Source organism: Gambusia affinis, linkage group LG16, assembly GCF_019740435.1.
Source record: "Gambusia affinis linkage group LG16, SWU_Gaff_1.0, whole genome shotgun sequence".
Taxonomy (NCBI): domain Eukaryota; kingdom Metazoa; phylum Chordata; class Actinopteri; order Cyprinodontiformes; family Poeciliidae; genus Gambusia; species Gambusia affinis.
In genome coordinates this window covers 3,642,281-3,658,844 of record NC_057883.1, presented here as the reverse complement: position 1 = coordinate 3,658,844, position 16,564 = coordinate 3,642,281, and the positions used below count along the sequence as shown (strand labels likewise).

At 41.6% G+C, this 16,564-nt stretch overlaps 2 protein-coding genes across 2 annotated transcripts in view; one reads left to right on the top strand and one right to left on the bottom strand.

Annotated features, from left to right (window-relative positions):
• The first annotated feature begins 424 nt into the window (after window positions 1-424).
• Window positions 425-14,675, top strand: ky (kyphoscoliosis peptidase). Its single transcript, XM_044142798.1, has 7 exons — window positions 425-552; window positions 1,596-2,197; window positions 2,566-2,680; window positions 2,782-2,899; window positions 4,437-4,628; window positions 4,795-4,985; window positions 5,103-14,675. Exons 2-7 carry the CDS (start codon window positions 1,616-1,618, stop codon window positions 6,437-6,439), a joined length of 2,535 nt encoding a protein of 844 aa, XP_043998733.1. The 5' UTR covers window positions 425-552; window positions 1,596-1,615; the 3' UTR covers window positions 6,440-14,675.
• dnaaf9 (dynein axonemal assembly factor 9) overlaps window positions 9,205-16,564 on the bottom strand; it is a 28,093-nt gene continuing 20,733 nt past the window's right edge. The window contains exons 35-37 of the mRNA XM_044142765.1: window positions 16,483-16,548; window positions 15,221-15,314; window positions 9,205-14,963 (exon numbers count right to left, since the gene is read on the bottom strand). Coding sequence (XP_043998700.1) covers window positions 14,857-14,963; window positions 15,221-15,314; window positions 16,483-16,548 — 267 coding nt within the window. The 3' untranslated portion in view covers window positions 9,205-14,856. The remainder of the gene's footprint in view (window positions 14,964-15,220; window positions 15,315-16,482; window positions 16,549-16,564) is intronic.

Below are 16,564 nucleotides of genomic sequence, written 5' to 3'. Positions count from 1 at the left end.
AACTCACATTGCAGAAATGAAAGCAATTTTACCTTTATATTGATTATGTAGACAGGGGAGGTGTGAGACCACTTACCACTCACTGATTGATATTTTGCTCAGATACCCCAAGGGCTCTAAACAGAAAAATCCCTCTTTCACACTTCTTACAAAATACACACCAACTTACATAATGTTTGCGACTGCGACACACACACAGTCACTATTTCACACTCACTTGAGTCCTAAGCTCTGTTGTGGATCCACTGACCAGATGATCCATGTAAAGCACACCCACAGCAAGTCACAGAGTACATCGTGAGAGCGCGTTCATGCTTGTAAATACACACATCGACACACTCCTCGGCCGGGGCTTGTTTTTTATTGGCTGGTCTTAACTGCTTTGTAGTATTTTTAGGCCCGTTATTCTGGGGCCGGTCCTGGCAGGCCACTTGCACAGTATTTAAGCCTCCCCACCAACGACTAGGGACCAGTGAGAACACACAGTGGAAACATCATCGGCCGACAGACCGGCAGGCCTCCACCAGACGTAAAGCATTCTGAAAAGAAAGGGTAAGTCGAAGCCTCAACGACATGTAGCAACAAAAAGAATGTTCTGTTGCCATAATGAACGTGAAATAAACTCAATCATGCTTTTTTTTCTGCTAGTTGGAATTAAATTTACCCCAACAGGAAGGTTGATGCACAGTTTGGGACTTTTTATTGCACTCCAAGAAATGTTGAGGTCAGGGTCAGCTGCGGTCGATCGGCCACCGCGGCACCACTTAATGATCTGCAGAGGGACACTTGAGCAGGGCAGATGCTAGCCAACACAGGCCTTTAGCCTGGGTCACGGCAGAAGGACGGTCACTGTGTCAATGGCTTTCTCTTTGAAATAATAAGTTGTTTTTCACCAGATGAATGTGTTCCCATATGTGGCTTATTTATATCTCACCATGAACATGTTCATAGGGTAGCAGGAAGTGTCACAAGGCTTCTTTGTGCAGGAACTGTGACACTGACTAATGGTTCTAATCTTTGGTTTCATTTATGGTTATGAATAGACTTTATCTAATTGGAGATTTATCACTGTCTTTAATGGAATGTGCTGTAAGAATAAGCTCTCCGCATGCGGCATGCATTATGAGGATTAAGAGTCTCATGTGGTAGGATACCTCGGAAATGATGTTTCACATCCGTTTTGTTGCCATAAACAAACCATTTCATGCTCATGTACTTGTGTATCAGTAGAGTTTTGTTGCAGCTTCGCTTTGTCAGAAATAATGGAAGATTACCAGTCAGGAAATCTGAAAACTTCGCATTAAACCAGCCTGGCCATTGTCTTCTCATGCAATTCCATTTACACCACAGTCTGGGCTTTCTCCCTTTCACTTGGATTCTTCCTGTAGAATTTTCACTCGGCCAATCGGCAAACAGAAAGAGTAGTTGTGAACGATGACGGGGATTTTTTGTGCTTTAGAATTCTAGTCTGTGTGGAGTTTTAGCAATGGCAGCAGAGCAAGTGAGCAAAGTTGTGAACAAAGTAAAGGTACAGAGCTGAAGTACCGCAGGGACCAGCACCTGCTTTAAATCCCACCTCCCTTCTCTCTTCACAGAACACCATGCCCTCAGCGTAATGTCTGCCGAAGTTTCATTGCACAAGTTCTCCTTTCCATTTGCCTGCTCTGTAAGCCTTTCTTCTCAAGACAAGGTAACCCAGAAGGTACCAGTACTGGTAAAGAACCCAGAAGTTCATAAACTTAAAGAGAACCCAACATTAGGGGAGGAGAACCACATTACAGTTGTACAGGCATTAGTGAACAATGAGGGCCGAGGAGCTCTGGAGAGCACAAAACCTGCTGACGCGGGAGACACAGTTGCCGCCCGGCCCTGTGTCAGTCCAGAAGCCTCCCAGAATGCCATGGTTGCCAGGCAAAGCGCGGCAGAAAATCTGAGAGCGGAGGGCGAGGATCAACGTCCGGCAGCGAAGAGGCAGCTGTCCTCAGAGAGCGCAGCCAAGTCCATCACAGCTGTGAAAAAAAGTGCACTGAGGAAGGAGCCAAACGAACAGAAACACCTGCACCAGAAAGCACAACTGGGACAAGGAGGGGGAGGAAAAGCTGCTCTGCCAGGCAAAAGAAAGCGTCGGACGGACCTGTTCAAGAGCTCAGAGGTGTTCCACAGGCTGGACTCCCATGTCATCAGGGCCGGAGAAGAGGTGAGGACACACCCTACGGTATCATTACACCTGAAGAATGCCTCCCTTGTGTCCTATCCGGTTCATTGTCCTTAGCAGTGCCTGGCAGTTCTCTTTCACCAGTAAACGTAAACAGTATTACCAATTTAAAACTAGCCATTCAATAATTTAGTTCATCTACTGCAGGGGGAAAAAAAGGCATCAAGCAAAGCAGATCTGAGGGCAACCTTCTTCATTCAAAATACATGATTCTCAGCTGTTTGGAAAAAAAAAAAAAAAATCGTTTTTGATGTTGTTAGATTAGATCTGGCGTTATTGGCCCGTAGAAACTAGTTTTTCTGAACTGGATGGTTAATTTATACGCGTGTATGTGTGTGTGCGTTGTCCAGCTGAAACTGAAGCGTGTGTATGATGTGAAGACCATTGTACAAAGCATCACACAGGGATGCAGAAACGAGCTGGAGCAACTACGAGCCATCTGGGTGTGGCTGTGTAACAACATTGGTGAGTTTGCAGAACTACACAACCCTAACCTGCATCATTCTAAAAAGTACTAATACTTTGTGAGTGACCCGTTCTAAAGCAGGTGACAAATCTCTTCACAGAGTACGATGTGAGCGGGTATCTTGGCCACACAGAAAAGCTGAGCTCCCCAGAGGAGGTGATAGCTGCCGGCCGCGGGGTTTGCTGTGGCTACTCCAATCTTTGTACAGAGATGTGCAGGTGATCACAATCACTCTTGATGCCTGAAATGCTATTGCACAGAAACAAGAAACACAAATGCAACTGCAGCTATTTTTAAATTGACAGTCAGGGTGTCTGTCAAAGGTGTGGAGTGTGGGAACCTTTGACTCCATGGGGTAACATGTTTACTTAGTTACTTGTTTTTGAGAAACAAGTAATCTAGCGCTACCATTTCCAAACCAATAATCTGATTAAAGTTACTAATCTAAGTCACTGTTCTTTAACATTTTTATCATTTCATTTGCTAGATACAGTTGCTAGTTTCTTGCATGTTGATAAGAGAGGCATGACATCTGGACAGGTCACAAGTTGAACATTAATATTAGTTCACGTTAATTTTACAATTCGGCCAGATTGCGTTGTGGAGGTGCTAAAAGCTCTATCCTGCTGTGTTTCAATTCAGAAGATCTAATTGCGCAAATAGGAATCACAAAAATTATGAATGACCAAATTTGCTTAATGAAAACATGCCAATTTTGACACTTTTCTTTTTTACATTTTCTTAAAGAAATGCTTTTTAAGTTAAATTTGAAGTGTCCAGAGAAAAATTAATGGCATTGCTGTTAAAAGTAGCCATTCAATAAAATGAGTATCGGAAACCAGTGGTCATTTTTAGGTTTAGACAGTAGTGAGGAGGGGAAAGGGGACATGAGCTGGATGTGATTGACAAGGTAACTTGTAATCTAATTTAATCCTTTTTGACATTATTAGTACAATAACCAAGTCACCTTTTAAAGGACTATTCAGTAATTAGTAGTCTGAATACTTTTTCAAGGCAACAGTGGCAACACTGAAGATGCACAGAATGCAGTGTGTTTGGACCCAGAAGCTAGGCAATAGAACAACTACATTACTGTTTTTTGTCCTGTTCAAACCTTTTGCCACGGATAACAGGATGAATTATTTACAACCTTGAGTTGGACACTTTTGAGTGTCCAAACCCAAGTGCCACTGAGGACATGCCAGAGAAACCTTTCCTGTCCTGGGGCCTACAGCCTTTTGCGGGATCCTTGAGTGTCATAGGCAGCCACAGAAACAGGCTACCCCATTTTGTTTATGGTCATCTCCATAGCAATGCGCCTGAATCCAGCCGGATGTACCACCAGCCCTGGCAGATAACATACATTTATGAGAAAGTGGTGGTTCTACTATAAGATATGATGATTAAAGTTCTTTCTGAGTCAACTATAATGGAAATGTTGAACACTACCACCACCCATTAGCCAGGTCAGCAATTCGTTACCTTGGAGACTGAATGAAGACTACTAGATGTTAGGCAAGTCCTCAGACATCAAGAGATGTTAAAGTGTTCCTCACATTGAGTTCTGTTTAATCTCCTAAAATCGGAAGGCAGAATACTTTATCATATCCTCTGGACAAGACAAATGTACGCTTTTATTTCACAGCAGAATTTATTTTCAAACAATTGTTTTTGTATATAGCAAACCTAAAGGATATTAGGTCATAATGAACAAAAGACAAGTGAAAACCTGTTGTGCTTGGTCTTTCTTTACAGAGAAATGGGAATCGAGTGCAAAGAAGTGCCTGGCCACAGTAAGGGCATCGGTTACCGTCAAGGTCATAGTTTAAAGAATGTGAAGTCGGATCACCTGTGGAACGCTGTGCGTCTGGGGGGGGAGTGGTTCCTCCTGGATGCCTGTTGGGGAGCTGGACGAGTAGATATGCAAAATGAAAGCTTTGTCAAAAGGTGCAGAAAGGAAATTATCCTAAAATTAATCTATCATTGTTTAGCTTCAAACAGTACAAGTGCAGAGGAGTAGTCACTAAACTATACCAGCTTGTAGTATGTTTCTTTCTTACTGGACTTGGAGTTGAGTGCCAGACCAAACTGATGTTTGTCCTTTTTAATCAAGGTTTGATGACTTCTATTTCCTAACTGACCCAGAGGAATTCATCGATTCACACTTCCCAGATGAGGAGAAATGGCAGCTTTTGGACAAGCCCATCTCCATTGAGGAATTTGAACAAAGGGTCTTCAAGACCTCAGCCTTCTTCACCATGGGGCTCAGTCTGATAAGTCCTCTTCGCTATCATATAGTCACAGGTCTACAATTTTTTTATTTTACGTAAGAACTGTACGCTGAATGTAGGAAAGCTTTTATAGTTAAATGTACTTCTGTACTCTTCTATAAACATACTCTACCTTTGACATCTTACTCAGATGATGGGGAGGCTACCATATCCCTCGGTTTCTCCAAGCTGACAACGTTCACCTATGAGATCACGCAGCATCAAGATCTCCTCCACTGTGGAGCTTTAGAGCAGAAAGAGTCAATCAATTCCTCCTTTGGCCTTCTAACTGTTTCTCACAGGAGTATGAAGTTGCAGCTACTGCCACCTGAAAGTGACACATACGATGTCAAATTGTTTGCAAGACCTGGAAATGCTACAACTCCTCTGGTTTGGGTTTGCTCCTTCACTGTTGAGTGTCCAAACCCAAGGGCCACTGAGGACATGCCAGAGAACCCTTTCCTGTCCTGGGGCCTACAGCCTTTTGCAGGATCCTTGGGTGTCATAGGCAGTTCCCAGAACAGTGAGGTTGCCGAAGTGGAAGATGGGGTCTTTGACCTAGTGTTGAAGACTTGCCGGTCTCTAATGGTGTTGTGTGAACTTGTCCATCCACAAATGGAAGGTGCTGTAGCCAAGTGCTGCTTGGTAACTCAGATTCAACCAGATAACCTCACATGTCACGTCTTGTGCCCATTTCATGGTTTCTACCGACTTTCATTGTTTGTGCGGGACTATGAGAAGACAGAAGATAAGTTCCAGAATGCGGCAAATTACCTACTGCACTGCAAAGAGAAGGTTGTTGGATTAGAAGAATTGTTTCCTCCCAATCTGGGCTCAGCATGTGGGCCAGGAACCCGAACGGCTAAGGCAGGGCTATCAAGATTCAGCCACAACTCAGCCATTGTGAGTACCCAGCAAGGCAAGTGTAACCTCACCTTCCACAACCAGCAGGACCTTGATCTTCACTATGTTCTCAGCAAAGAGAACATAAGCTCAAATTTTCCACTTTCACGTTACGTGTTCTGCACCTACACAGACCGCAAGGTGACTGTGAGCCTCAGTCTACCCGAGGCTGGGGTGTATCGGCTAGGGCTCTACGCCCGGATCACCACCGGAGGAGATTTCAGCCCGATGTGTGATTTTGTTGTAAGGAACAACTCTCCTCAGATAAGACCTCCATTCCCCTGTGTCTACTCTGCCTGGGGGAAAGGATGCGTGCTGTTTGAGCCCCGTGTGGGCCTGCTGGAGCCGCTCTCCTGGGTCCTTTTCAGGGTTCGGGTCCCTGGAGCCCTCCGGGTAAGTGTGGTGGGAGAGAGCCGAACTGACCTAAAACTGAACAAAAGCAGAGTCTGGGAGGGGGAAGTTTTCAGTGGAAACAGTCTTCAGCAACTGAAACTGGCAGCTTCTTTGGGCGACTCCAGTGAGATGTCCGTTTTGATGATGTTTGATGTAAAGCAGCTTCCGACTGAAGATGCTAATAAGGACTGACAAAACTCAAAGTCAAGAGAAACCAGTCAAACTGTGAGCTCCAGTCTTTTAGGTTTAAGAGAGTCAATTTTAGAACTAAATCTTCACAATGGAAATTATGACTCAACTTTAAGGTGTGAATAGGTGTGTGAGCTTTGTTCCAGTGAAGCTCTCCGAGATAGTGACTGACTCAAGATTATTATGGATGCCCACTTTAGATTTATACAAGACTTCTCCAACAGTTCTAGTGCTGGTCATAAAAACTTGAAGAACCATTAGCAGTAATATTCATCTTCTGAATAACATTAACTGTCTCATAACTTGTGTGTATGTTTTACCCTTTGTTCTTTTCCAATCTGCTTCAGTTTATTGGGAACATTTTTTGTGCAGTTTGCTGGAGTTCCACTGGAGTACCTCAGTCAGACTGAGGGCTGGGCTGTTATTAGACCATTACACCAGTTTTTTTTTTTTTTTTTTTCCCCTTTGAGAGCCAATCAGCTGTGGATTTTCTGCTCTGTTCTGACTTACTGTTGTTTGTCAGATGGCTCAATTTTAAATAAGCTTTGGCAGTTGGTCAAATAACCTCTATTGACTCAGGAAGCCTGTGATATTCAGTTTTCATGGTTGATTCAATGAGAACAAGATGCAAAGGTCCCGCTGCTTCAGAGGAAGCAAACATACAGACCTCTACTGTTGTGCTTGACTTTCAGTATGAGGTACTTCCTGTAAGATGCTTTTTTTTTATTATTGTTGTACTAAACATCTCCACTTCTCCCTCATCTGTCCAATATGCATCTCAGTGACCATGCCTTTCTTAAAAATAAAATAAAATACTGAACCAGTGTAGTAGGTGATGAATGTAATTTATCTGGCATTAACCTAACCTTATGACGGAGTAAAGACCAGATGCATTTCATTGTCATAATCTGCCTAAAAGTACATATTTAAAAATGGTGCTAAGTGATGCGGTTACATCAATCAAGAATGCATTGGTGTATAGTGAGTGTGTATGTAATGCAAAACTGCTGTTAAAAGGTATGCAATAAAAATGCATCGTGAAAATAACAAGTTTATGCAGATTTTTATTCCCAGTATTCAAAGTGTTGTCTAATTAGATCATTATTTTTTTGAAATGCTCGCCTCTAAAAAAGAGGCAGTATTTAGTTCATCAATCTCACCTCAACTCTTTTCTGTGAGGCCATTTAGAGCTTTGAAGTCAAGAAAAAGCAAAAGAATTGTCATCTCTCCTACAGTCTGCTGGGAGACTGTAAAGAAAAGAAAATGTGAGTAATATCAACATGCTCCATATATAGCGTTACTAGCTGGGCAGCAGAATTATAAATGTCTTGGAGTTGTGAAAGAGATGGCTTATGTACTCTAATAAAAAGCTCAATGCTGTATTCTGGGCATGATGACAACAATGATTGAATGGTTTTCTTCAACACAACTTAGAAAGGCTACTTAAACGGAAGGAGCATGAATATTGATTTGATATGCTCTGGAACTGTAAAAGGAGAGAAGAGCCTGACTAATCTCAGTCATACTGACATTCAAGAATAAACTATGATAGTTAGAGTAACATGTACAGCTATTAGAATCATTGTAGATAGAAAAAAGTAGTGAATTAGAAAAATTCTTAAAAAAAATAAATAAATAAATTCTGAGGTTGAAAAGTTGAAAATGTGGAAGAAAGAAACTTTTTTTTTTTTTACTGTTTAATTAGCTTGTTTTTTTTTCTAGAAAATCTTCAACTTCTGGAGCTCAGAAATTTCCCAATTTTTCTAGAAAACTTTTTAGATAAATCTTAAGGGACTGAAACTTGCAGGATCCTCCAAAATTTGGACATATGGTTAAAAGTACAAATGTTTTGCCCTGACAGAATAAATCCTGTCAGATCAGAAGGAAGAAAGTATAAAAAAGCACATATAGACTAAAAAAAAGGAAAAAAAAGAAAAAAACATTGCCTCCCTCAGTGTGAAAGTGAATAAATCCAGCACACTGATCCATTGTTGTAATGACCTGGGCTCACTCAGCAGGCTTTGGCAGACGCTGGTGGAAGTGATGAGTGTTTACATGTTGCTGTCATATAATAGCCCACAAATAGCCTCGGCTCAGCGGCTCGGTAAAAATACAATAGAGGGGTGGGCAGGAGAAAAAGGGGAACGGTGGAGATACGGCGAGTGTTTTAAGTGGGCTAAAAGTGTAAAGGGTGGGTAGTCTTGCCCCTAGTCGCTGGGGAGTAACTGGCGGCACGGTGGTGGCAGGAGAGGGGCGAGGAAACGCTGATGTCAGAGGTCAGACATGCGGAGGACTGGATCTGCCTGGCAACAATGCAAGGACACGCAAAGGGCCCCGTCTTCCTTTCTCTTTCTCACACACACACACACACGCCCACGTGCGCGCAGGGCTCACGAAGCATTAGGAAATTGAAGGATATGTAGGGCACCATCCTCAATTTCTCTCAGCAGAATTTGGGCCGCTGCTTTCACTTAAAAAAAAAAAAGAAAAAAAAAAAAGAAAAACATGTTATGAAAACACACTCATAAAAGCTCTTACGTACACCGCTGATCTGTTTAACCCAACTTTCCCAATCCCTCTCTGCCACAGATGGCGCGGATACAAGCTTTCAAGGCAGGAAGGACTCGTGTTCTCTCACCAGGTGAAAAATCCACAGCCGCGCTGAACTGGCTGGGAGCGCTGCTGCTGCCACCGCTGTCTGGGAACAACCTGTAGGCTTTCAAATTCAGTCCACCACATGCCGCGATGAGGGATAAGAGAAGACCTTCTGGCATATAAATATCTTTATTAGTTATGTGGTGCAATAAATACAACAGTCAATTTAGAAAAGCATCAGTCACAGGAGGAAAAACTGAAGTTACAGTAGTTTTGTGCAAACGCAAGTCGCTTTAGCTCATTTCCTCGCGAACCCTTCGAATAAAATCTGGAAGTCAGTTTGGCACTTTTAAAAGTTACTTTGCTTTTCATGACAATAGAGAACAAGAAATTATTTATTTATTTATTTATTTTTTGTAAAAGTTGAAAAAGAAATTAGCCCTTTATTTTAAATATAGATATAATCCCGCCGTCATGACATCAAATAACCGCTGACTTCCATCATGACTGTTCCTTAAAATCTATAACAGCATGGTTGTAGTTTTTTTTTTTTTTTTTCAACCAGTCTGTGTGAGGCTACACATCAAATATTTCAAGCACAATTTCACCTCCGTACGCCTCGGTAACGCTTAAGTTTGGTCGTACAAATATGAAATCTTAGGTAAGTTAATCACATTAAACCTGAGCAAAAACCTTCCATTTCCTGGGATGACTGTAAGGATGTGAAGCCTGTGATTTTCTTTTAACCTTACCAGGACAGAACAGTCTGAACAATTAGCATCAATGTTCCCTTTAGGCTACTAAAATATTCTGGGAGGTAAAAATCCATTTTCAAGCTGCCTTTTCCCAAAACACTTAAAAATACCATAAAAATATCCATCTTGTTAACAAGTGGGCACATGCCAAACTGCTGTAGAGTTTTAAAGGGATAGTTCAGATTTTCTGAAGTGATGTTTCATGAAATTGCTTTCAGTTATAGAGGCGGTTCAGGCATTAATGGTGCCCCAGGAGGTGAGATTTTACCAATTTCTCCCCCCAGAAAACTATTTCTGTGAAGATCACAGTGGTGCCTGTGGTCATCGGGACCCTCGGGGCAGTCACCCCCAAACTGGAACAGTGGCTACAACAGATCCCAGGAACAACATCAGGCACAGCCAAGATACTGCGCAGAACCCTCAAGCTCCCAGGCCTCTGGTAGAGGACCCGAGCTAAGAATCATCACCCGCGGTGTATATATGACACCCGTTTAGCTAAGGAAGCTAACACTAACTTCTCAGATCTCACTTAAAAATCTTAACTATCCCTCTAAAGCCAATCTTTAAAAGTAGAAAATAAATTCCAAAAACATTTTCTCAAACTGTAGTTACAAGGATACCACAATTCCTTCCCAACCTTGTAGAACCAATTGACACCAAACTTCGTTTTTGTCCTATAACTTCAGCTACAGCACACAAGACAGAAACAAAGGAGCGCTCAGTTTGCCGAAGAGCTGTGAAGCAGTCACCCGTTGGAGGCTTGTGGAGGGCTCAGTTGGGCTCCCGATTCTCAATAAACAGGGATCACCCGATTTTTTTTATTGTCTTTATTTATTTATTTTTCTTTTGTTGGAGATTTTCGCAAATTCGAAAAGTACACCTGATTTGAGCCCGAGCCTGCCAGCAGCCTCGCTGTGTGACTTCGCCCACTTTCGCCCTCCGGCTTTGTAAATAAAACACACCGCTTTAAAGAGCGACTCCATGGATTCCTTTCACCAACACTGTTGAAGGACAGATTCTTGCCTGACAGCACCTCCTTTCCCTGTCACGGGGAGAAGGATGAAGCTCTGAAAGCAGCTTTAATCTCTGCTTTTCTTAGCTGTAGCCAAGGCACAGCTGGATCAGAGAAACCTGACGTCTCACAACTGATCAGATTCTTGTCAGTTTTTTTTTTGTTGTTGCTGTTTTTGTGCGTGTGTGCGCTTTTCTACAAAAGATTTGCATCTGCCTTTACTTCTGCTGAAGCTTGTGCGTGAGGAAACCATTTTGTTCAATTCACAGTCTTACAAAAATACTATTTGTTGCTTTGAGGTAAATTCAAATTCTTCGCAGATATGTAAAATAAACGTGAGTTTTCTTTGCTTCGTTGTACCAGTTTGGTGAAAGGCATTTTTTTTTAAAAAAGAAGGAAAATCCAAGTATATGTATTGTAATATTCAAATGACATCTCGACATGCAAATCTACACACAAGAGTTGCGATAGTACCCATGGATAAATGAGTCTATATATCGGTTAGTGGAAATTCTGTTTAAATATCACTAACGTGTAGCAGAACCCCGTCTCTTTAAGGACTTACTGGGGTCTCGGGCTCCCTACCGTTTGATCCACAGCCGGGTTCAAAGGTCTGCCAACGGTCTCCCATGCATCTGCCTCCCAACCACCTCGCTGTCAATCAAGGTAACTCTCTGCAGTATTACATAAACTCACAACTATGCCAACTGTTGCTGAAAACAGACAGCCTCCCGGAGTGCATCGTTGAAATGTTCAAGCGGGGATCCAGCTTAGATGCAAGTTATCCTTTTGTCACCAAAGGATTAAGGTTCTACATAATCCTGTACCATTTCTGAAAAAGCTCCGTAATCTGTTGGAATTTTGTCCCATCCGTTGTGAGCTGAGGTAATACTTATCGTTTTGGTTTTTTTCCCCCCAGTGGTATTTAATTGCAACAAAGCCCTCGATTTTGCCATGTGAGCAGCGGTGGCAGCAAAGAACAGAAAACCAGCGGCGGGAGCTGGAGAATTCAGCAGCTCATTTGTTTCATCTTCGTCCTTAAAGAGGCATCACATATAAAAACACACTGAGGAATTGCACTTTTATCAAGTAGAGGATGGTTAAGAGAAGAAATATGAAACGAGCTCCTCTCCATGTAAATTTTTGGTAGATAATGGTGAAGTTTAGCTGCTTTTCTGTAGTCTAATAACTTGACAAAAGGACTGGAGCACCACTAGAATGAAAGGATATGGCTTCTACAGACCAGAGTGCACTTTAAGGAGAGAAATCATGGGGCCAGTAGGGTCACGTTGACTTTTAGCTAGCGATATTAATTACGTTTTGCTCATTTAACAGGTTTCCATACACATTTGTATGAAAGCTTCACCAAATGAGAACATTTCACAGTGAAAGACGGAATTTAATCTAACTTGACATCCCAAGGCTGCTTTTATTAGCCTCCTGACTAAAAGGTGCAGTCTGCTTATTACATTAACTCTATTTTGAATGTATGCCTTTAAATCTTCCGATACTATCGAAAGCAGAGATGCACGGAGAAATTGGGAGTTTATCGTGATCTGATAGACTCAAGAATCTTTCCCCAGTTAGTGACAGGTGTACTGTTAGTACTGCTCAGTGTGGAAGGTGTTACTGTGTGGAGAAGGGTTAAAGTTACCTATTTCCACTCACTGTGAAGTCTTAAAGTCAAATTAATGTAAAAAATAATAATAATTAGTTTAAGGAGACTGTATTTCTTTCAGCTTGCTAACATTTGGGTTGTTTGTTGAGTCTGTGAGAAAGCAAGAGGCTCAACAGATAACAGGAAGGCTGAACAGAACCACAAAGAACTTTTGTGCTTTAAAACTGTTTAAATGTTGATAGACTTATCGATAAAAATGTCTGGCGTAAGGTCAGAATCTGAACGCTTGCCGTTCTCACAATGTTAGCCATGTAATTCACACTAATCGCCAAAATAACCAAGGTCAAAATGTCAACGCAATCATTACTTTGTGTTGGTTGTGATATATTTATAGAGTCTCCTTATGTGAGGACGGCTAACAGTAATGGCTTTTTGATATTGTTCTACCATCTCATATCATCGTGGCTAAAGACAAATTGTCGTTAGCCTAATGCCGTATCAGCAGGTCAAAGTTTTCCAAAACCCAGAGATCAACAAAAAAAAACTGTCAAATTTCTGAATGGTGCATCTTTACTTGGAAGATTCCTACTACTATTTTAAAAAATCGAGTTTTAGAGTTTATCATTCAAGAGTGTCTACACTATGTTACTATGTGGCCACACAAATACCAGCACATGTTCACGGGTGAATTCTGCGCCTATTATATCCACTTTCTCAAACGTTGTAGAATTCCAAAGCCTGTGCAGGACCAGCAAAACACAGGTTTGGAAATTCTTCAATTTCAAAGACATGCATGTGACATCAACGTGGTATTCAATCACAGAGCAAACAGCAGCAAAGCAACTCACTTAAAAAGGACGTCAAGTCCAAATCTTTGTGACTAAGCCTTTAACTATGCTCCACTAATGTGTATCTAACATTAACCATTTATGAACGTAAATCAAGGTTTTGCCCAAATATGTTGACACCAATTTTTGCAGTATTTTCTTTTTAGAAATAGTATGTATTTATTCACATATTTGTGAAAACGGTCACCATGACAGCCTAATATAAGACAGAAAATCTGTTCAACCTCACAAATTCCTCTGTCTTCACCCTGTGGTCCTACTGCCATCTGCTGAAATAAACTGCTAGGTCAAAACCAGGAGGAGGGTCTTACCACTGTCAATCACACTTGTCAATGTGCTGCTCACAATTTCTTCCTTGCTCTTTGCTATGCTACAGCTAGAACCCCCACAACTCAGCCTGCCGCGAATGTTAAGATTAGTTAGCACACTAGAAACTGTTTTCCTGTAAAGTTTAGTTGTTTTTCCACCATCACTACACAAGCATGATTGACTGCGCTGAGCCCCTCCTCCTTGCTTCGATTGGTTGCTTCTGACCTAGAGCAGTTTCTGCAGATGGCAGAAGAACCACAGGAAGAAGGCAGAGGAGCTCAAGTTTTTCTGTCTCATTTTATAAAGTCATGACATATTGACAGACTTAACAAATAAAAAAAAAAAATAACATATTGTTTTTAAAAGTTACATACTGCAGCCTTCTGAAAAAGCACCACTGATCTGTCTCTCCTATTTGAAAGAACGCTTTAATGAACTGGCTGAAGTGTTTACAGAATAAATATGTCAAGTGGAAATGTCATCTGTGTGACTCCATGTGTTTTTGACAGCTTACAGCTGGTATAAAATGACTAAACCTCGCTTTAGACTCTTAATCAATTTAAAGTACTGTACAATTAGAATCTCCTGGAGGGTGTCTGTCTTTTTTTTTTTTTTTATAAAGCCGGGGATGGCTTGTAGAGACGTGACAAACAGTAGTGTTGAGCCGTCGAGCTTTCTAATGTTTACCACTCCGCGACCAAACGCTCCCTCTGCTCCAGCGTGGCTCGCGAACAAGCTAACAGGTGGACGGCGGATTGGGTGACAACAGAGGAGGAGCGATTCTTGAGAAACCCCACCAGGGAGCCTACCAGGATCGTACGGCTATTCAAGCCAACCCAGAAATAGACGCATTAATTCGCCGACTGTGACAAACAGAAATGCTCAAGCTGTGAGAGTGTGTGATTGAAAATCCCCCTTCGGTTGTGAAAGTGCCATAGCTCGCAGGCTTTGTGCCGTAATCATGTCGAGTTTAAGGTCGTGTTTTGGTTTCGGGTCCATCTGTATTTCGATCCGAATGACAACAACTTGCTGTTTCGTTCAGAGCTTATTGCGAGGCAGGCGGTCGCTGCCTCACCTGACGGAGTGGAGGGCACTCGAAGAAGAAAAAAAAAGACGAAAAAAAGTGGCGATGTTAGCAGACAAATGGAATGAATCCGATGAACCGGCACCTTCTGTAGGTGCGTGTGGTGGGATTACTCATTGAAAACTATTAAACTGGTGCTGTGTATCCGCCCCGCCCCGCCCCGCCCACCAACAGGCGACGCGATCAAACACAGACTCTATCATGGACCAAACAAGTCAGGCTCCTCTTGCAGCTCCAGCTGACGGTTGAACTGCTCGATCTCTTCGTTGGCCTCAGAGATGTATTCTTTAATGAACTCTTCCATGTCTGCGGAAACAGAAATGTAAGGGAAAAAAAAAATCAATAAATAGAGCAGGGTTTCCATCTGCAGGGTATCGGTTGTTGTTCTCAGCTCTTCTTGCTCCATCTCAACTGACTTACATTTACCAGACTGTAACAACACGAGGTCAGGCTGACGCTGTGTTTTTATTTAGGGTGTCTGCTCGGGGTTACTAAGCCTGAGTGACATATTAGGATCAACAGGGAATAAGCTGCCGAGTGAAGGCACCCATTACAAAGGATACTGGGATGGAAGCTCCTTTTTTCTCCGAAGATGTCAACGTATTGATAGCCATTGTAGAAATAACCTGGTGGTAGTGGATCCAAGTGTCGGGCCACCTGACAAAACACCATCAATTTTTTTATTTATTATTATTTAAAAATATACACCAATGTTACACACCTGAAATAAAGCCAACTATAAAACAAAAACACAATATAAAATGAAACAACTTTGAGAAAAAAAAAAAAAAAAGCCATATGTGTTATTAATACGGCTGATTACTATGAACATGCAGATCAGCTGTCATGAAATTTTATCATTTACTTCAGTACATGTTCAGAGCAAAATTTAATTTCCTGCCTGATGAGGTGCAACGATTCTTTGCGCTGTTTGAATTCAAATAAGATGGGTGACGTGTTTTTAAATTTACAAGACAAGCAGATTCTTCTGTTGTCGGAGTTAGATTACAGAATAATGAATAATACGAGCATGGATTTATGAGCGTGCCTTCTGTTATGGGTTTTAAAATAAAAATTTGAAGAAAAACAAAATATTTAAGGGTTACATATGTGGATAACTATGTTATTGTATGTAGTTTTTTGTTTCTGGATTTTTTTGTTGTTGTATGTTCGCCATGACGATTTCCATCTCATTGTGTTGATGAGAACTGATTTCAGCAGTTCAACCCGACCATATGCCAGCAACTACAGGAAGTTCGCAGTGGTATTGTGACCAAATATGAAGAAGTTAACCCATTGATTTTGCTTTATTAGACTAAAACGTAAAAGGAAGTAATAATATAAATAATTGAATTGAGTGATAGAATTGTAAAAGAGCAAAGCTTTATAAAAATTAACAATAAGCTCCAAAAGAACCAGTATGAATCAGCTGAATCAAAAGGAAGTATGGCTTAGGTTTTGTTTTTTTTTCCCACCAAAATGATTAAGTTTCAAGAAGAGCACAATACAATAAAGCATCTAGCTGTCAGAGAATCGCAACACCAGGACAGTTGAACTGTGATACCCATACTAACTAGACCAAAAACTGACCGCTTTAAGCAGCACAGTGACCTGTAATTTTCTGTCACAAACATCACATCTGGGCTTTTGTTTCCCCTCTGGTCTCTCCCTATTTTCATGAAAGCAATAATGTAATTGTTCTAAAACAGGAGTGTAAAAAACAGCCGGGTGATTATCTGGGAGCAGGAAGGTGGGTGGAGCGTTTTGATTCAAGTGGTCAAGGACAAAAGACTGGGAACCGCAAAAAGCTCAACAATACACTCACGTGTATGCTCTGGATTTCTTGTGTCGACAGGGTGTTTGGAGTCTTCTTTGTTTTCTTGGCCTGCTTCTGCAAACATCAAAGA

Bases quoted from the DNA above. Each gene is read 5' to 3' on its own strand.
- ky (XM_044142798.1), top strand. From the start codon at position 1,616: ATGTCTGCCGAAGTTTCATTGCACAAGTTCTCCTTTCCATTTGCCTGC. The intron at 2,198-2,565 runs GTGAGGACACAC...TGCGTTGTCCAG, and splicing joins TCATCAGGGCCGGAGAAGAG to CTGAAACTGAAGCGTGTGTA. The intron at 2,681-2,781 runs GTGAGTTTGCAG...ATCTCTTCACAG, and splicing joins GTGGCTGTGTAACAACATTG to AGTACGATGTGAGCGGGTAT.